The sequence below is a fragment of the Equus caballus genome, chromosome 3 (assembly GCF_041296265.1).
Source record: "Equus caballus isolate H_3958 breed thoroughbred chromosome 3, TB-T2T, whole genome shotgun sequence".
Lineage (NCBI taxonomy): Eukaryota > Metazoa > Chordata > Mammalia > Perissodactyla > Equidae > Equus > Equus caballus.
The window spans coordinates 120645928-120664324 of record NC_091686.1 but is presented as its reverse complement, the minus strand read 5'-3'; the positions used below and the strand labels follow the sequence as shown (position 1 = coordinate 120664324).

Sequence of the window (18397 nt, the reverse complement as noted above, 5' to 3'; positions counted from 1 at the left end):
CTGCTGTGCTCTTTGTCATTTGCCCTCTACCCTGCAGGCAGCCGGCAAACCAAGCCGACAGAGGGAGGCAGCAGAGAGGCAGAGCAGAAGCCCTAATAACACTTAAGCTCTGAATCAAACCAGGCTGGGGCCAGCCCTACTTCTGGAATTTTAGTTACATGAGACTTTTTCTTTTTCCCCTTAAGCCTATTTAGGCCAAATTTTTGGTTGGTTGTGAATGAAAGATGTAGCTAGAATTTGAAGAAAGGCCTCAGCAATAAATCTACTTCTCATTGCTCAAAAGAATTGCAATTTGCCTCTAAAAAATGAATAGCTCCAATGAAACAAGCATAATTTCAGGTTAACTGCATCCATTTTTTTTTCCTACTAGGTCTTCAGCCAACAGTGACAATTTCCTCACTGCCTTCAGTTGTCCAACCAGCTTATCCCCACTGTGCATGCCATTCTGTACTGCTGGCTAAATATAGCTATGGGTCTTTTTGTCTCCAGACTAAAATATAAATCCCCTAGCACAGCACATCAGGTTCTTCAGAATTGAGTTCCTGCTTGCCTTTCCCAGTCTAATCTCCTCCCACTCCCTCACCACACTCTTTTCTGGCCTCACAACATCAGGCCCCTTCCTGTTTCTGTGACCTTGTACGCACTCTGCATTTCTTCTCCCTCCAAGGCTGTTCCTGTACGTCCACTGTCATTCCGACTGCCACCATCTCCCACGCACAGTGTCCCTTGCTCTACAGCCAAGGCATTTTACAGACCCCTAAACTGGCAGCTGTCTCCTAGGGACCATCCATAGTCGTCTCTGTATTCCTGGTGCCTGCCACATGTCCAGCACATCATGGACAATCACATGGTGAGAAAGCAGAAACGTGCATTTTAAAAATGCAATATTTATATTCAAAAAGTTTTCTCTATTCTACGAAAAGATTTTACCAAAAAAACATTTTATTAAGGTATCTCAGGCAATCTGTGGACATGAATTTGTGGTCTGGTTATTAGTACTAACTCCTACTCTGAATTTATTTTCATATTCTTTAAGTGTCAAATTTAATTAATGTCTATTGAGTGAATGTTTGTTGAAATGCAGTATATATAGTGCGACACCTGAGGAACCAGGATGGGTCAGATTTTTACAGTTGCCATTGTTAAAAATTACAGTAATCTATAAACAAAAGGTTGCAGATGCTAGCTTTTCCAAGTAGTGAAATGCCAAACTAATGGGAATATTCTGCAAGAGTGCGTTACAAGTGGACTGAAAGAACCAGTGAACTCTGCTGAATGCAGAAGCGATCAGTCTCACATAGCAATCAGCACTGGGATAATTCTTATTTAACATGTGGGCAAATATAAATAGTGCAATACTTCAGCTACACTTCTAGAATGATGGACTCTGAGCTGGAAGATACAATTCAATTAGTGGATTTAAAGGAAATCACAACACAGCTACAGTAAACAAAACAGTGTCGTACTGGTATAAAGACAGACACGTAGACCAATGGGATAGAATATAGAGCCCAGAAATAGATTCTCGTATATATGGTCAAATGACTTTCAACAAGGGTGCCAAGACCACTCAATGGGGAAAGGACAGTCTTTCAAATGGTGCTGGGAATTCCACAAGCAAAAGAATGAAGTTAGACCTTACTTAACACCAGATACAAAAAACTAACTCAAAATGGATCAAAGACCTTTATTAAGAGCTGAAACTATAAAACTCTTGGAAGAAACAAAGGGGAAAGCTTCATGACATTGGATTTGACAATAATTTCTTAGATATGACACCACAGGCATAGGTAACCAAAAAAAAAAAAAAAGACAAACTGGACTTCATCAAAATGCTTAAATTTTGTGTATCAAAAGACACTACAAACAGAGTGAAAAGGCAACCCATAGAATGGGAGAATATATTTGCAAATCATGTATCTGATAAGGGGTTAAGATCTAGAACATATAAAGAACTCCTACCACTCAACCACAAAATAAACAACCAACCAGATTCAAAAATGGGCAAAGGACTTGAACAGACAGAGCTTTCTCCTAAGAAGATACACAAATGGCCAATAACCACATGAAAAGGTACTCAACATCACTAATCATTAGGAAAATGCAAAGCGAAACTATAAGATACCACTCCATACCCACTGGGATGGATACCATCAAAAGAACAGAAAATAACAAGTGTTGGTGAGGATGTGGAGAAATTGAAACCCTGCAAACTATTGATGGGAATGTAAAATGGTGCAACTACTGACCAGCCCCTCAAAACATTAAAAACAGAATTACCACATGATCAAGCAATTCTACTTCTGGGTATATTCCTCCAAAAACAGAAAGCAGCGTCTCAAAGAGGTATCTGTACACCATGTTCACAGCAGCGTTACTCTCAACAGCTAAAATGTGGAAGATACCCAAGTGTCCACTGACAGACACCTAAGTGAAATACGGCATGTCCATACAATGGATTCTTATTCAGCCTTAAGAAGGAAATCATGACACATGCTACAACATGCATGAACCCTGAAAACATTATGCTAAAGTGAAATAAGCTAGTCACAAAAGACAGTGTATGATTCCAGAGATATGAGGTTCTTAAGAGTGGTCAAAATCATAAAGACAGAAAGTACAACGGTAGTCACCAGCAGCTGGGGGGAGAGGAGAATGCCGACTTATTGTTTAAAGGGTATAATGTTTCAGTTTCACAAGATGAAAAGAGTTCTGGAGATGGATGGTGTTGAAGGCATACACAAGAATATGAATATACTTAATACCACTGAATTGTACACTTAAAAATGGTTAAGATGGCCAATTTTATGTTGTATGTATCTTACCACAATCAAAACACACCAGAGGTTGGGGGAGAAACTGCAGAAACTTTCCTGAAGGGCAGGCCCCAGTGTGTAGCCACAGCATCTGCACCCACCCTGGTCATGCTTCCCCTACACGAGCTGAGAAAGAAGGATACATGTATTTGTTTGTTCAATAAATTTCTGAGCATCTTCTACGTCCCAGGAACTGTTTTAAGGGCTGGGAATACAGCAGAAAACATGGCAGACAAGGTTCCTCACTTCAAGAATTGTATATACCAGCAGAGGAGGCATACAAATAAATAAAAAATAATTACATCACAAATAATCATACAATTTCAGGTAGTAACAAGCGTCATAAAGAAAAATAAAGTAGGAAAGAGGACCGAGAATGGAAGGCTTCTATTTTAAATATGGTGGTCAAAGAAAGAGAGGATGAGACAAGCAAAACAGACACCAAACTAAACAAGTAAACAAATAAATAGCCTCTTTTAAAAAGCAACTGGTAAACAATCCATGAAAGAAAAATTGGGTAAGCTGGACTTCATTAAAGTAAAAACCGCTCTGTGAAAAACAATGTCAAGAGGAGTAGAAGACAAGCCACAGACTGCGAGCAAATATTTGCAAAAGATACATCTGATAAAAGACTTATCCAAAATATACAAAGAACTCAAACTCAGTAATAAGAAAGCAACTCGGCTAAAAAATGGGCCAAAGACCTCAACAGACACTCCACCAAAGAAGATATACAGATGGCAAATAAGCAGATGAAAAGATGCTCCACATCATACGTCAACAGGGAAATGCAAATTAAAATGGAGATACCACTACACACCTATTAGAATGGCCAAAATCCAAAACACGGACAGCACCAAACACTGATGAAGATGTGGAGCAATAGGAATGCTCATTCAGTGCTGACGGGAGCACAAAACGGTACGGCCACTTTGGAAGGAAGAAAGTTAGGCATTTTCTTACAAAACCAAATATGCTCTCACCATATGATCCAGCAATTGTACTCTTTGTTATTTACTCAAAGGAGCTGAAAACTCAAGTCCACACAAACACTTGTACTTGGATATTTATAGCAAAAATTTATTTCACTTTAACTGCCAAAACTTGGAAGTAACTGAGATGTCCTTCCGTAGGTGACTGGATAAATAAATGGTGGTACATCCAGACAGTGGAATATTATTCAGTGCTAAAAAGAAATAAGCTATCAAGCCGTGAAAAACACATGAAGGAACCTTAAACATATATTAACTAAATGACAGAAGCCAATCTGAAAAGGTTACATATTGTATGATTCTAACTATATGACATTCTGGAAAAGGCACAACTATGGAGGCAGTAAAAAGATGAGCGGCTGCCAGGGCTTGGGGGGAGGAAGGGGTGAACAGGTGAGCAGAGGGGACTTCTAGGGCAGTGAAAAGACTCTGACACTATAATGGTGGATCCATGTCATTACACATTTTTCAGAGAATACGTACAGTACCAAGAGTGAATCCTAATGTACACTATGGATTTGGGGTGATTATGCGACACCGTAGGTCCATCGATTCTAACAAAGGTATCATTTTGGGGGGGAATGTTGATAATGGGGGCGGCTATGCACATGTGGGGACGGGGTACATGGGAAGTCTCTGTACCTCCCTCTCAATTTTACTGTGAACCTAAAATTGTTCTAAAAAATAAAGTCTTTAAAAAAAAAAAAGAAAAAGTAACTGGCAGCAGACCAATTCTCCTGTCCAGACTAACCAGAAAAGCCAGATAAAATATAAAACCGAAACAAACCTTCAACACCTGTGCTAAGGAATTAGTGACCTGTTGAAGCACGCAAGCCTTAAGAAGACAAGGAGGGACAACTGACCCAGGGAGGGGAAGCTGCTGGCACGGGGCAGTGACATCTGAGGCTGCTTTCTCTCTTGGGAAACATACCCATTCTAGGCCAGGGCAAGAGGCTGAGACAAATGTGGCCACTTACGAGGCAAAGAAACCAGTGGAGCTGGGGGCAGTCTCTCAGGGCTGGAGAGAAAACACTTGAGATTCAGGGGCCAGGATGCCAGAAGGGTGGGTGGTAAACAGAGGCCACACTCTGCTGGACTCCCCTCTGGACACCTGAGGAACTCTGAGGCTGTGGGGGCATAAGGGGCTTCTGTGTCGACATAAAGGTCTATTTACCTATCTGGGTGTAATTACATAGATAGGATCTTTGTAAAAATTCACCGATTTGTACCCTTGTCTGTATGCATTGTACACCACAATAAAAAGTTTAAGGGAAAAAAACCTCTCTTTTATTCTCATATAGAATCCATGGTTGCTCTGTATCTGGAACAGTTAATGAAGTTCTGGGACCTAAAACAATCTAACATCATGAGAACACCAAAAGCAATCACAGAGATCGAGGGCCTATCATGAAAGGACAATTTCAGGAGAAGTGTGCAAAGATAAAACTCCTCGAAAAAGCAAAGAGAACAAAATCATGGAGAGGGGGTAACACTAGAAAATGGTTTATCTGTTTGAAGCCCAAATCTCAGAGCACAGCACAGTCAGGGAGCATTTCCTAAAATTTAAGAAGGAGAGACAGTAACAGAAAGGAAGCGCTACTTGGTACATAGTTATTTAGAGAGGACTTCTTTTTGAAGGTTCAGCACTCTCCCTAACCATTCCATACTTCCTTTGGGGCGTTATCCTCTCCAATCCTTAGTCCCTGCAGTTTCAGGCGCTTATAGCCCAGCCACCAAAGCCCGCTCATCACAGCAGTCAGGTCAGGGACAGGGCCATGACCGTGACAAGAGGCCCGCTCCTCCTGCTGGGCGTAGACATGGGGGTGGGAGTCTGGGCCTGCAGCAGGAAGCAGAGGGGTGAAGCATGAGAATAAAGGCAACAGAGAAGAGAAGGCAAGCTTCAAGATGGGGCACTGATTCTACTGAAGGCCTTGGATCAAGCTGCCACTGAGGCCAGCCCTAGCCCCTCCCTGGACATTTCAAGCTTTTGAACCAATAAATGTGCCAAAATTTACTAGCTGTGTGACCTTGGGCAAGTTACTTAGCCACTGTCTCTAAGTACCTCCACCTATGAAACAGGGACAACAGAACAGGGTTGTTGTGAAGGTTAAAGAGTTACTGTGCATGGAAAATGAGCGCTCAGATTCATGGCAGGCACACAGTGCAGGATAGACATACATGCTCGTTTTTACTATGACTTCTGTTTAAGCGAGACCAAGGTGGTTTTCTGTGATAATCACAGACTCCTGATAAACAAAGATTTCACAACACTGTGAACATTAAAATATAAAGACACAAGAAACAATATTTTACAAAATATAGACCACCAAAATAACACATTTCCTCATTATCAGGTTTTAAGTCAGTCCTCTGAAAATTTTTCTTGCCCCAATTCTCACTAGCCAAGGCAGTAAGCCAGCTGGAAGCAGGGCAAATGCCGCTGTGTCCAGGTAGAAAGGATGAGAAACAGCAGCAGTGCCCCTGAGGTGGGACAACGTTAAGCATGCTGGGGGAGCCTTCCGTGGTGCAGGACTTGGAAGCTTCTCTGTGATTTGGAAGGGCAAAGCCGGTTTCTTCCGTCAGTGAAACTTTGTTCGTGCTTTCAGTTTTAGTAACAATGGTTTAAAACAGCAACAACAAAACTGCTCACAAACACCCTATTTTATATAGAATGTGTACCCAGGAGTAGCCCAGAGCCCATTCGCTCACTGGTGATGACTCTGCTTCCCTCTGGTGAGCCTCATTTCCAGCAGCTCCTCTTGGATGGGGAGACTGAGGCTGAGATTTTTTTGAGAACCTAGATTGGTGCTTTCTCACTTTAATCTCAGCACCTAAGTCAAATAAAATGTGGAATGGCCGACTCACCAGGTGATATACATGACTTATGGCAAAGATATGTGCTTTATCAAACTTTTAGGTCTGCTGATTTGTAACACACACTTTGATTAATAAGCTGTTTAGCCTCATTCTTGTGGATGAAATGAAATATTACACTTTGGAATGTTAAGAAGTATAACAGACACAATGATTAAAACGTGTAGTCATAATGTATCACATTTCTAAACAGCAGAAACCAACATTCTGGAGCAGTGCTACTCAAAGGCAGCAAAGGGTCCATGACAAGGCCCAGGGTCTGAGCCAGAACGTAACCGACACTGAGAAAGTCTAATAAGTGCGGAGAAAAGTAAGTGAACTAAACGGTGTGCTTCGTGGCATGGCTCATTTACGTTCACTGACAGGGTAAGCCTGTGGACCACAGCAGTCTACATCCTGTTGTAGAGTACAGAAGAGCTCTTTGAAGAGAAATGCAAACATGTAGACACAATCAGGAATTTCCACAACACATTTAAAATATGTAAATACCTGTTCCTGCAGGTCGTAGTCATAGCTGTCATGCAGCAGAAGACTGAGGACATATCGAGTATAAATCATGGCATCAATGCCACATTTCTCTAGCTCTTGTCCCAGCCAGGTCTGCACTGGACCCAAAGCATGGAGCAGAGACATTTCAGAAGCAGATACAGGACCTGGATGTGAGCTTGTGGAGCTTTCAGATGGTAAACCATCCACAACAACTGTACAGACAGGGCGCATGAAGTTAGGTTGCTGACAGCCTTAAAATGCGGAGCATTTTCTGCAGTTGATGTTCTGTTGGTATCTGGAGGGGATTTTCACTCCAGTAAAAAGGAGAGATGCTTGACATCTAGGATAAGCATTTATTTTTGCTGGCAGTCAGCCATCTAGAACAGAATTTCCCTCCTCAGGCATGACCAATGAATCAACATCCTAACAGCAATACATATGTAGATACGATTTTCTACTTTCATTTCACGTTGAGGCCAAATGTAAGTCTCCGGCAGAACCTACAAAAATCAGAGAGAGAGAAAAAGCTATGCATTATATATAGACATAAATTAAATTACTGATGTTTTGGGAAAAAAATCCAAATGAACTGTACCTCTTTATTAAAATACCTTTGGCATCTTAGAATACTGATTTTTTTTTTGCTGTAATCTTTGACATTTTAAGCTAAGTGACATTTTAAACTTTTAAAAGCTTAACATCACTTAAAAGAAAGGAAAACTCAGAAATTTATATTCTTATGCTTGTGCTCAATTATACTGATGTTTATTTTGCTATCTCAAGAGACTGAACTAGTAAAATTTTATCTGTAATGCTGAAAGAATTTATCTGGTAAGAAATCACTACTTCAAATATAAAAGAAATAAGCAACTGAAGACTGATTTCATTGAAATGCTGGCAAAAAATTAGTCCTTGAAATTTCAATTTTACATAGGTAATCAATTATTTTGAATAGCAAAAAACTTTGGACTGGGGGCCAGCTGGTGGCATGGTAGTTAAGTTCGTACGTTCTGCTTCAGTGGCCCAGGGTTAGCCAGTTTGGATCCTGGGCCCAGACCTACGCACCGGTTGGCAAGCCATGCTGTGGCAGGCATCCCACATATAAAGTAGAGGAAGATGGCACGGATGTGAGCTCAGGGCCAGTCTTCCTCAGCAAAAGGAGGAGGATTGGCAGCAGATGTTAGCTCAGGGCTAATCTTCCTAAAAAAAAATTTAAAGAAAAGAAACAAAAAACTTGGGACTGAGCTAAGTGATGAGCTAAAAATAACTCACCACTTATTTCATAAACATTAAGGTGGGGGTCGGCCCTGTGGCTCAGTGGTTAAGTTCGCACAGCCCACTTTGGTGGCCCAGGGTTTCGAGGGTTTGGATCCTGAGCGCGGACATGTCACTGCTCATCAGGTCATGCTGAGGTGGCATCCTGCGTGCCACAACTAGAAGGATCCACAACTAAAATATACAGCTATGTACTGGGGGCACTTGGGGAGAAAAAGCAGAAGGAAAAGAAAGAAAAGATTGGCAATAGCTCAGGTGCCAATCTTTAAAAAAACAAAAAAATTAAGCCATGCCAGGCTGTACTGCTATAGCTATAGTAACTTTTCTTCTCTTATAGCTAAGCTGACTTTTTGATTGCTTGTGACAGATGCCATTCTTCTAATTTAATAGCTTTCCCCCCTAATTTAACATACTTTCTATATGTCAAACTAATCTAACAATGGTCTTATTCAATAATATTCTTTATGTTAGAGTTGTGATTAATTTATGCCACTAGAAAATGAAGACTAATATGGAGATAGGTAAATTTCATTGGCTCAACTTTTGCATGAATTTTAGTAGACAACAAGAGGGTTACCAAAAATGACATTTAAAGAACTATTAATAATTACTGCTAGTAAAAACATCAAGTCAGAAAAACAGACGCTCTTCGCCAAAGATTTAAGACTCAGTTTCTCGTATTTCATCTATAACCAAACAGTAAATTTTATATACAATAAATATAAAGAAAAAATGTTTCAATCTACCATGGGACTACGTTACCAGATTAATGTATCACTAATATATATTCTGCTTTCTAAAATCTTCTCTACCATTCTCTTTCTGAATTATGAAAACTAGATAAATTCAAGCTAAGATTTTCTATAATTTTCACCTGCTAAAATTTTCCAGCTAATTCTCAAAATTGACACACTTTATGTAAATTCTTTAATATGTTTGGGTCTCAGAATGCCAGACAGATCACCAAATAATACATTCAACTTGATGTCACTTGAAGCAGTTGACAAGTCAGTAACTCATTCAACGAAGATCAACCAAGATGGTGAGGAGACTTGAAGCAATGGCCCAAGGAAGTAGGTGAGAGAATCTCCAGCAGCTAGAGTTCACAGGAAAAGTGCCAGACAAGAGAGAGCTGCACAGAGAAAACAATGACAGATCTGCAGAGGGTTGCCCCCAAGCATTCAGCAGAGTTAATCAGGGCATGCGAGTGAGTAACTACCCCAAGGCCCAGGAAAGGGTCATCCGAAAGGAGAGGACAGAACCTTATGCTCAGCGTGGCTAGTTAGGGATGGTGCCTGTGTCCCACCAGCTAGAGTAGAAGACCTCATAATTCAGGGGACACTAGAGTATTCACAGGGGTCTTGCCTTAGTAACGGGGAACAATTAGCCCTAGACTAAACACTGCTCTGGGTCTGCCTAACAAATCTTAACAACAAGACCTAAAAGGACAAAACTGTTTCCAACTAGTTCCACTATGATCCCAGAAGAAAGCTCAAGAAATTTATAGGAACACAAAAAACAGCCAGCACACAAGAAGGTAAAATTTACAAGTCTGGCATCCAATGAAAAACTAGCAGGCATACAAAGAAGTAGACATAAAGGGAGAGGAAATGAGGAGAAAAATCAATTAATTGAAACCAACCAGACTTGAGACAAACGTTAGAATTAGCAGAAAAGGACTTTAAACAGTTATGACCATATGCCGTATGTGTGAAAAGTAGAGAACAGAAGATATAAAGTCAAACATCTAGAGATGAAAACTATAACGTCTGAGATGAAAAATACAAAGGATATGATTAATGGCAAATTAAACATTTCAGAAGAAAAGACTACTGAATCTTAAACTGCAAAAGAAACTACACAAAATGAAATACAAGGAGAAAAAATTCCTTAAAATTAACAGTTTCAGTGAGCTGTGTGACAATTCTAAGAAATCTAACATACATGTAATTGGAGGAGAGAAGGTGACAAAAAACATTTAAAGAAATAACGGCCAAAATTTTTCCAAACCTAATAAAACATAAAACACACAGATCCAAGAAGTTCACTGAACTCTACGCACAAGAAACAAAGAAAATGATGCCTAGGCACACCATAAAAAAACTATTCTAACAGTGGTAAAGACAGAGACCTTGAAGCTGCCATAGAAAAAAAGAAACATTAGGCAGAACAGAACAAAGAAGGGTGACATCAGACTTCTTGTTAGAAACAACGTAGGGGGCAAAAACTTGAAAGCTCTGAAAGAAAAAAAAAGTCAACTTAAAATTATCAAAAATATCTTTCAAAATGAAGGTGAAACAAAGACTTTTTCAGACATACAAAAGCCAAAAGAACTCATCAACAGCCAATCTGCCCTACAAGAAATGCTAAAGGAAGCCTGTCAGGCAGAAGGACAGTGATGACAGAACAAAAGGTGGATCCACACAAAGGAACAAAGAGCACCAAAAATAGGAACTATAGTTTTCTTATTAAATATCTTTAAAAGATAATTGACTGTTGAAACAATAACAACGTATTATGAGGTTTGTAACGTCTGTATAAGTAAAATGCATGACAACAGCAGCATAAAGGCCAGGAGTGGAATAACTAACTAGAAGGTTCTTATATATTACCTGAAATGGTATAACATCACTTGGAGATAGCTATTAATAATCATAATAAATTTAAATGGTTTAAACCACCAATTAAAAGACAGAGATGGCTCAGACTGGATTCTAAAACAGCAAGACCCAATTACACGCTGCCCATAAAAATATCCACACTAAATATAAAGACCCAAATAGGTTAAAAGTAAAATAATGAAAAAAGATATACCATGCCAACACTAATGGAAAAAAAGCCAGAGGGTCTACATTAATATCTGACAGAGTAGATTTCAGAGCAAAGAATATTAACAGAGATAAAGAAGGTCACTTCATAATGACAAAGGGGTCAATTCATCAAGAGGATAGAACAATCCTGCATATTATATACCTAACAGAGGAGTTTCAAAACATGTGAATAAAGTGGGGCTGGCCTGTGGCCAAGTGGTTAAGTTGGTGCGCCCTGCTTTGACAGCCCCGAGTTCGCAGGTTCAGATCTCAGGCACGGACTTACACACCGCTCATCAGCCATGCTGAGGCAGCATCCCACATACAAAACAGAGGAGGACTGGCACAGATGTTAGCTCAGCGATAATCTTCCTCGAGCAAAAAGAAGAAGACTGGCAACAGACGTTAGCTCAAAGCCAATCTTCCTCACACACACAAAAAATAAAATGTGAATAAAAACTGGTAAGACTGCAAGAAGAAAGAGACATATCCAAAATTCTACTAGGAGATTTCAATACCACCCTCTCCATCACTGGACGAAGAAGTAGACAGATAATCAGTATGGATACAGAAGACTCAAGTGACATTATCCACCAATTTGATATAAGATAGACTAGATTCCAGGCCACAGAGAAAGTCGCAACAAACTTAAAAGGACTCAAATCATACAAAATATATTCTCTGACCATATGGAATTAATTTAATAACAGAAAGACGTCTGGAAAATCCCTCAAATATTTGAGAACCAAAGAACATATTTCTAAATAACCAATAGGGCAAAGAAGAAATCAAAGGAGAAATTAGAAAGGATTTTGAACTGAATGAAATGAAAACACAACATATTAATATTTTTAGGATGCCACTAAAGTAGTACTTAGGGGAAAATTTATAGCATTAAAAGCTTACATTAGAAAAAGTCTCAAATCAATAACTTCAGTTTTCACCTTAAGAAAGTATAAAAAGAAAGCAAATGAAACCTAGACTAGGCAGAAAAGGGAAATAAAAATCAGAGCAGAAACCAATGAAACAGAAAATGGAAAAACAATGAGACCAAAAGCTAGTTCTTTTAGACAACAAATTCTATAAACTTCTAGCCAGACTGTCCAGGAAAGAGAGAGACAAATTACCAAGATTGGGAAAGAGAGAGGTGAGATCACTACACATTCTAGATATAAAAAGAATAAAGGGAGGGGCCGGCCGAGTGGCGCAGCGGTTACTTCGCACGTTCCACTTCTCGGTGGCCCGGGGTTCACCGGTTCAGATCCTGGGTGCGGACATGGCACCGCTTGGCAAGCCATACTGTGGTAGGCGTCCTACATATAAAGTAGAGGAAGATGGGCACGGATGTGAGCTCAGGGCCAGTCTTCCTCAGCAAAAAGAGGAGGATTGGCAGCACATGTTAGCTCAGGGCTAATCTTCCTCAAAAAAATACATAAATAAATAAAAAATAAAGGGGTATTAGAAAAACGTCACACCAATAAATTAAACAACTTAGACGAAATGGACAAATTCCTTGCAAACACAAATTACCAAAGTTCACTCAATAACAAACAGAATGAATAGCCCTGTATCTATAAAAGGAACTGAATTTCTAGTTGAAAACTTCCCCACAAAGAAATCTCCGGGCACAGATGGCTTCCAAGTTGAATTCTATCAAATATTTAAGGAAAACACAATGCCAATTCTATACAAACTCTTCCAAAAAATTAAAAAGGAGAGAATACTTCCCCAGTCATGTTACGAGGCCAGTATTATCCTGACACCAAAACCAGACAAAGACACTAAAAGAAGAGAACTACCGACCAATGTACCTCGTGAACACAGATGCAGAAATTCTAAACAAAATTCAGGAAACTGAATCCAAAACCACACATCAGACCCAGAGAGTACGGGGTGTCAGAAGAACGTTATTAATGAAATCGACATAATTGTTTCTGCCATACAACCTCTAAAACATCGGTTTCACTTTGAACAACTTAGGATAAGGATTCTTTTATTACTTAAATGCAGAAAGGCCTTAAAAAGTTACACCATGACAGACTTGGTGCACTGTAAAGACTGATAAAGAAATACTGTTTTCCTTTTGTATTGTTTACTGTGAAACATGGTATCAACCCAACCATAGGATTCTCTCTGTTGTCATTAAGAGATTTCACGTTTCTTTGGCCAAGTGAAAAGATTCAAGAAGGAGGTGAGAAAAAATCAGCATACAAATGCAAAATAAAGCAAAGCCCAGCGAACTCCCAGGGTCTCATCAAGCTGGTTACAGCGTTCCCCGGTGTTGTCACCCTAACAGCATTCCTCCTGAAGTCTGTTCGACAGCTGGTTCCATAAAATGCTTCAACAACTGGCCATTTCCCTAGAGCCACTCGAGGTTTTACAGTTTTTACAGTTAGAGTTTTTACTCTAAAAAAAAAAGAAAAGTGGCAAGTACAGACTGCACAGGACCAAGGAAGAGGGAATGAAGGCTGGAAGGTCTGGCAGCTTCAGACTCCTGTCCGCAGTACCTTTGAGCGGACACAAAGAAGGGGGCCTGAGAAAGAAGCCACACAAGACGGCTTTTTCCTGTACAGAACGACAGGTCTAAGTGTTCTCCGAGCTAAAGGGTGTCCACTCTCCTGACTGTTAGCAGACGACCTAGGGACAGAATATTAGCTCATAACTAAGCTTTCCCACCCGAAGCAGAGAGCCTTTGGTAGAGGGGCGAACGTCGGACCCAAATGAGAGACACGACTTCTGTTCTGAACTGAAAGGAGGGGACTCCTAGGTATGCTGGCTCATGATTATGTTTAATTAAAACTTATTTCAGGTGTGATCCACTACGTGGTCAAAACAATAGTGGGACCTGAAAAGCACAGGCAAAATCCATTTAACATCCAGCTGGCAAGTTCAAGAACATAACTGGCAAACACCCAAGTTTCAAACTGTCTATTCAGCTTTATATTCATTCTGAGTGTGAAATGTAGTCAGTATGAAGTTAAATTTCATTTCAATTTTGTTAAATTCTCTAAAAGAGTTTTAAAGAAAAAGCACCACTGTACATATTCAAGGATTTTCTGGGGGTTTTTTCAACATTCCCTTCTCCAGAGGTTTACACTGAGAAAAAAGGATCTTCAAATCATCTTGAATATCTTTCTTCCCTGGAAAATGAACCCAAATCATCCTAAAGATTGGGCTGTATAAATGATAACTTAAAAGGTGTGACAATAATACACTTATTTTACAATTTTTGTCTTTTTTACTTAAAGTTTTAAATAGTTTCTATTAAGGATGCAAAAACATATATAGTTAATTAAATGTCCATGGACGTTTATATATCACTTGAGCCTTCTTTAATTCATGAAGGTAGGATGGAAGAGTGGAAAGTGCATTAGCCTGGCAGTCATAATATCTAGGTTTTCACAGTCAGTCCCACCTCTCCTACTTAACAGCTGGGTTTTGTGCCCATGACTTCTTGGGGTCTCTGTTTTCTCATCTGTAAAACAGAATAATAAATACTTTCTCTCTCTACCTCTCAACTTCTCACAAGCTTGCTGCAATGAGCAAATGAGAAGTGATCTATGTATTTTCTGGCCTTTGCATTTCACAAAATGTCATACAAATGGAATGTATTATTATAAACTACTCCCCCAAACTGCTCACATTTGCTTAATCTTACCGGTTCCTTCACTAATATGACTATCTGAAGAATAGTAATTATGTAAAATATATTAGGCTTTTAGAACAAAAAATACTCAATTTCCTTACTATCCCTAAAAAGAAAATTGTGAAATCGCCTTCATTCATAATAATCTAGTTCTAGTCATATCAAAGCCCTTCCTCTGGTTAAATAGCATTTTGGTTCTCCACTGCAGATTCAAATGTGACACTGCCAAAAGCTGAGAGCGGTTAAGCGCAGAGGATGAGCGCAGAAGTACAACGGACTCCCTCTGCTGCCCAGTTTTCCATTTATTTTGGAATGCATGCATCGCAGAGCAATCTCTCCACACTTAAGCCACGCTATCCCAAAACGGCACGGAGTCAGAGAACTCTGCACACATGGGCTTTTCTGCTGCCTCATGTATAATTTCTAGCCATTTTAAGGATGCTAGGATTAAAAATAGCCCTGGTGGTGAGTGAAAATCATCCTGCAAAGACTGGGGCACTCTGCAGGCTTGGGGATCAATGAAAGCCTCGGGGCCTAATATTAATGTAAGCCTGGAAGTGAAGGTGGTGGAGTGAGGGGAGGACAGCCGGCCTGCTCCGCTGACTCCCGTAACAGCGCTCGGGAACCCCGCACCGCCCTGGGTCTCTAGAAGGCAGGGTCCCACAGTCTGTGACGTTTATGATCAGATCTGGGACTAGAATAACAAACAATTTAAAAACAAAAGCATTTAATTCTTTATCTAGTCTACATGTTTTCAGAGTGATATAATTAGTCCCAAATGATCTGTCCATTAAGAAAAAAGAAAACAGATGTAGGTACTTAAGTTATTACATAAGTAAATACTTTTCAACAAACAGAAAAGACATGGTAATGCCACAAATTTCAATGAGAAATTTAATAATGAAGGGTTTTGTCGGGGGCAGTAGTTGTTTCGAAGGAGTTCACTGATCTTCCAGAATCTCAACCCTCATGTAACAATGTTCTAAGAAATACAGCCCATCTTTTTATACTCTTTGTAACACCACATACATTGCTGACAACAATTCGAATTACAGCTCCCACTGTATCTAGATAAATCACTTAGGGTGCATGAGCAGAGCTTCCCAGGAGCTGGAGGAGACACACTCTACAGCTCAGTCTCTTCAGTGCTCAAGCAGAGCAGACGTGTAGCCAACTTAATTTAAATAGTAAGGCGTTTCTCTTCTGTTTTTTGTAATATACTGTGTATATTTTTAGGTCTGCCAAAAACACATAAAAGTTATTCCTAAAAGCATAACCTCTTTCCGACACAGTACATATGTATTATTTGTGGAATGTTTTCTCAATTTACTTTTGTTGACAGTACAACTGATCATAAAGAGCACCAGACAGTAAACCGTTAGAAACCAGGCTCCTCTGGGCAAAATACAAAATGTGAATCTTGTGGAGAAAAATCTAGGTGGCTCTGTTCAACCAATGTATTCTCTTCCTGAAGCATTCTTTTAGTCTCAGAGCACTTCCGTGCTCGAGTTTATCATATACACTTGTATTATAAAAGTTTTTAAAGTATTTTTTTAAACATGAAGAGAGAAGGACACCCACACATAATTTCTCCATCCTAATATAATTCACTGCTAGTATTTTGGTGTGGTTATTATCAGTGTTTTTTCCTTTGTATAGAACTTAAAATTTTTCATCATGTCAATTTGTTAAATAATAATATATACTTTTGTATTCTGCTTTTTTCACCTAACCTTATGTCATTCCAGCGTTATTCTAGGGTCTTACTGCACTGTCCAATATGGTAGGCACTAGCCACATGTGGCTATTTAAACAAATTAAAAATCAGTTCCTCAGTCACACAAGCCACATTTCAAGCGCTCAATAGTCACACGTAGTTAGTAGCTACTGTGTAAATATAGGACATTTCCAACATCACAGAAGTGTTAAGGGACAATGCTGCCTTTGAACTCTCCCCAGCAAATGACTAGGTTGAGCTAAACAAAAAATCATTAGCTCTTTTCAAGAGAGTTCATATGCCCCTCCTCATGTGCCTGTAGACTGTGTGAGGCAGTCTTCCTTTTACCCAGAAGATGGGACACTATTCACAGCTATTCAGAGATAACACAATGTGCCCAAGAGGAGCTGCTGGAAGGAACTGGAAAACACCTACCTTTATGGTTGAGAGGTCTCAAATTTCAACCAGGCAAATTTCATTACAGTAGAATGTAATCATGGAAGGTTCAACGACAAAGTCAGACTGTACAGAGCAGCAAGAGTACTCGATGCTTACTGACAAAGCACAAAGAAAACAGCATAGCTAAGATGAGGGCCAAGGGACAAAATCTGGGAAGAAAGGTTATTCAGTCAAAATAGGGTAGATTATGGTGCAGAAACAAAGCACCCCCACATCACAGCAGCTTAACACACAGGTTTATATCTTGCTCACGCAACATGTCCATCCTGGATTGGCACGGATGTTCAGCGTCATCACTCACTGCAATCACTCTGAGATGCAAGACGACGGTATGGCCGCCAACCCTGAACCCTGCTAGTCCAGAAGCCAGAGAAAAAGGAGATCTGTGCCAAAGCGTGTACCAGCGCTTCAAGAGCTTCCTCCTGCAAGTGAGTCGCTCACATCTCATGGGGCAAGGCAAGTCTCCAGCCCCTGCTTCACTTCACAAGGTGGGAGATGCACTCCTCTCACGTGAGGGAAGAGCAGAAACAGGTGTCGACAGCCCTAATGACTACTTCAAGGGGCAAAATACGGGGACTCATGATAGGAAACAACTCTAAAGTCTAACATTGCTGAAAACAGCATTCTGACGGAATATTCAAGGCACAGGTGAATCAAAACACCGCAAAAGAAAAAATAATCCATACAAAAGAGACTAAAGTAATATACTCAAAGGTTTTGGAAGGCAAGAACACTGCTGAAGCCTTAACACGTAAATGGCAAAGGAGTCAATTCCTGTCCTACGTCCTCTAAGAAGGCTTCTGTAATTACTTAAGGCCACAGTGTTCTCTTCCTGTGATACCTAGGGCACTCACCGTCCTCATCGCCCTCTGCCTTTCAATGATATCTACTCACACTATTCTCCGACTGCCTCCTGAGTGCGGGTTCCTTCACAAATGAGGCTGAAAGTTCCTCAGGGCCAAACTGTGACACATTCCAAGTACTATTTAGCAGAATGCTTTGGCAGATGATGAAACTGTGTCAAACTAAATACTTCCCAAATCTAAATGGGGGGAATAAATTCCGAAAGAGAGAGGTTTAGGAAATAGTCATAATACTAGCCCATGGGAGAAAAAACTCAACTCCAGCCAAGTTCTGAGCCCACAGGCAGGGAATAACTCTCTAACCTAGAAACTCTCACTCCTTCTTTCACCATCCACACAACGTACTGAAGGCTTCTTGTGTGTTGGGGACTCCGCGTGGTGTTAGTGATACAGAAACGACCATACGGTATCAGCAGACTCTGGTCTTCCCCCTGGGTGCCTAACTTGTACGCTTCC

The 18397-nt window shown here is 40.1% G+C and overlaps 1 protein-coding gene across 12 annotated transcripts in view; it reads right to left on the bottom strand.

Moving 5' to 3' along the window:
* Window positions 1–18397, bottom strand: part of KIAA0232 — an 81840-nt gene that overhangs the window by 41109 nt on the left and 22334 nt on the right. For 10 of the 12 annotated variants that reach the window (XR_011437248.1, XM_023638396.2, XM_023638398.2 and 7 more), the window contains one exon: window positions 7172–7671. Coding sequence is in view for 11 of the 12 variants with exons in the window: in XM_023638396.2 (XP_023494164.1) it covers window positions 7172–7402 (231 nt within the window). In the remaining variant the exon portion in view is untranslated. Of the gene's footprint in view, window positions 1–7171; window positions 7672–17054; window positions 17174–18397 lie in introns of all 12 variants that reach the window. The other 2 variants (XM_070262750.1, XM_070262756.1) reach the window with 1 other exon arrangement.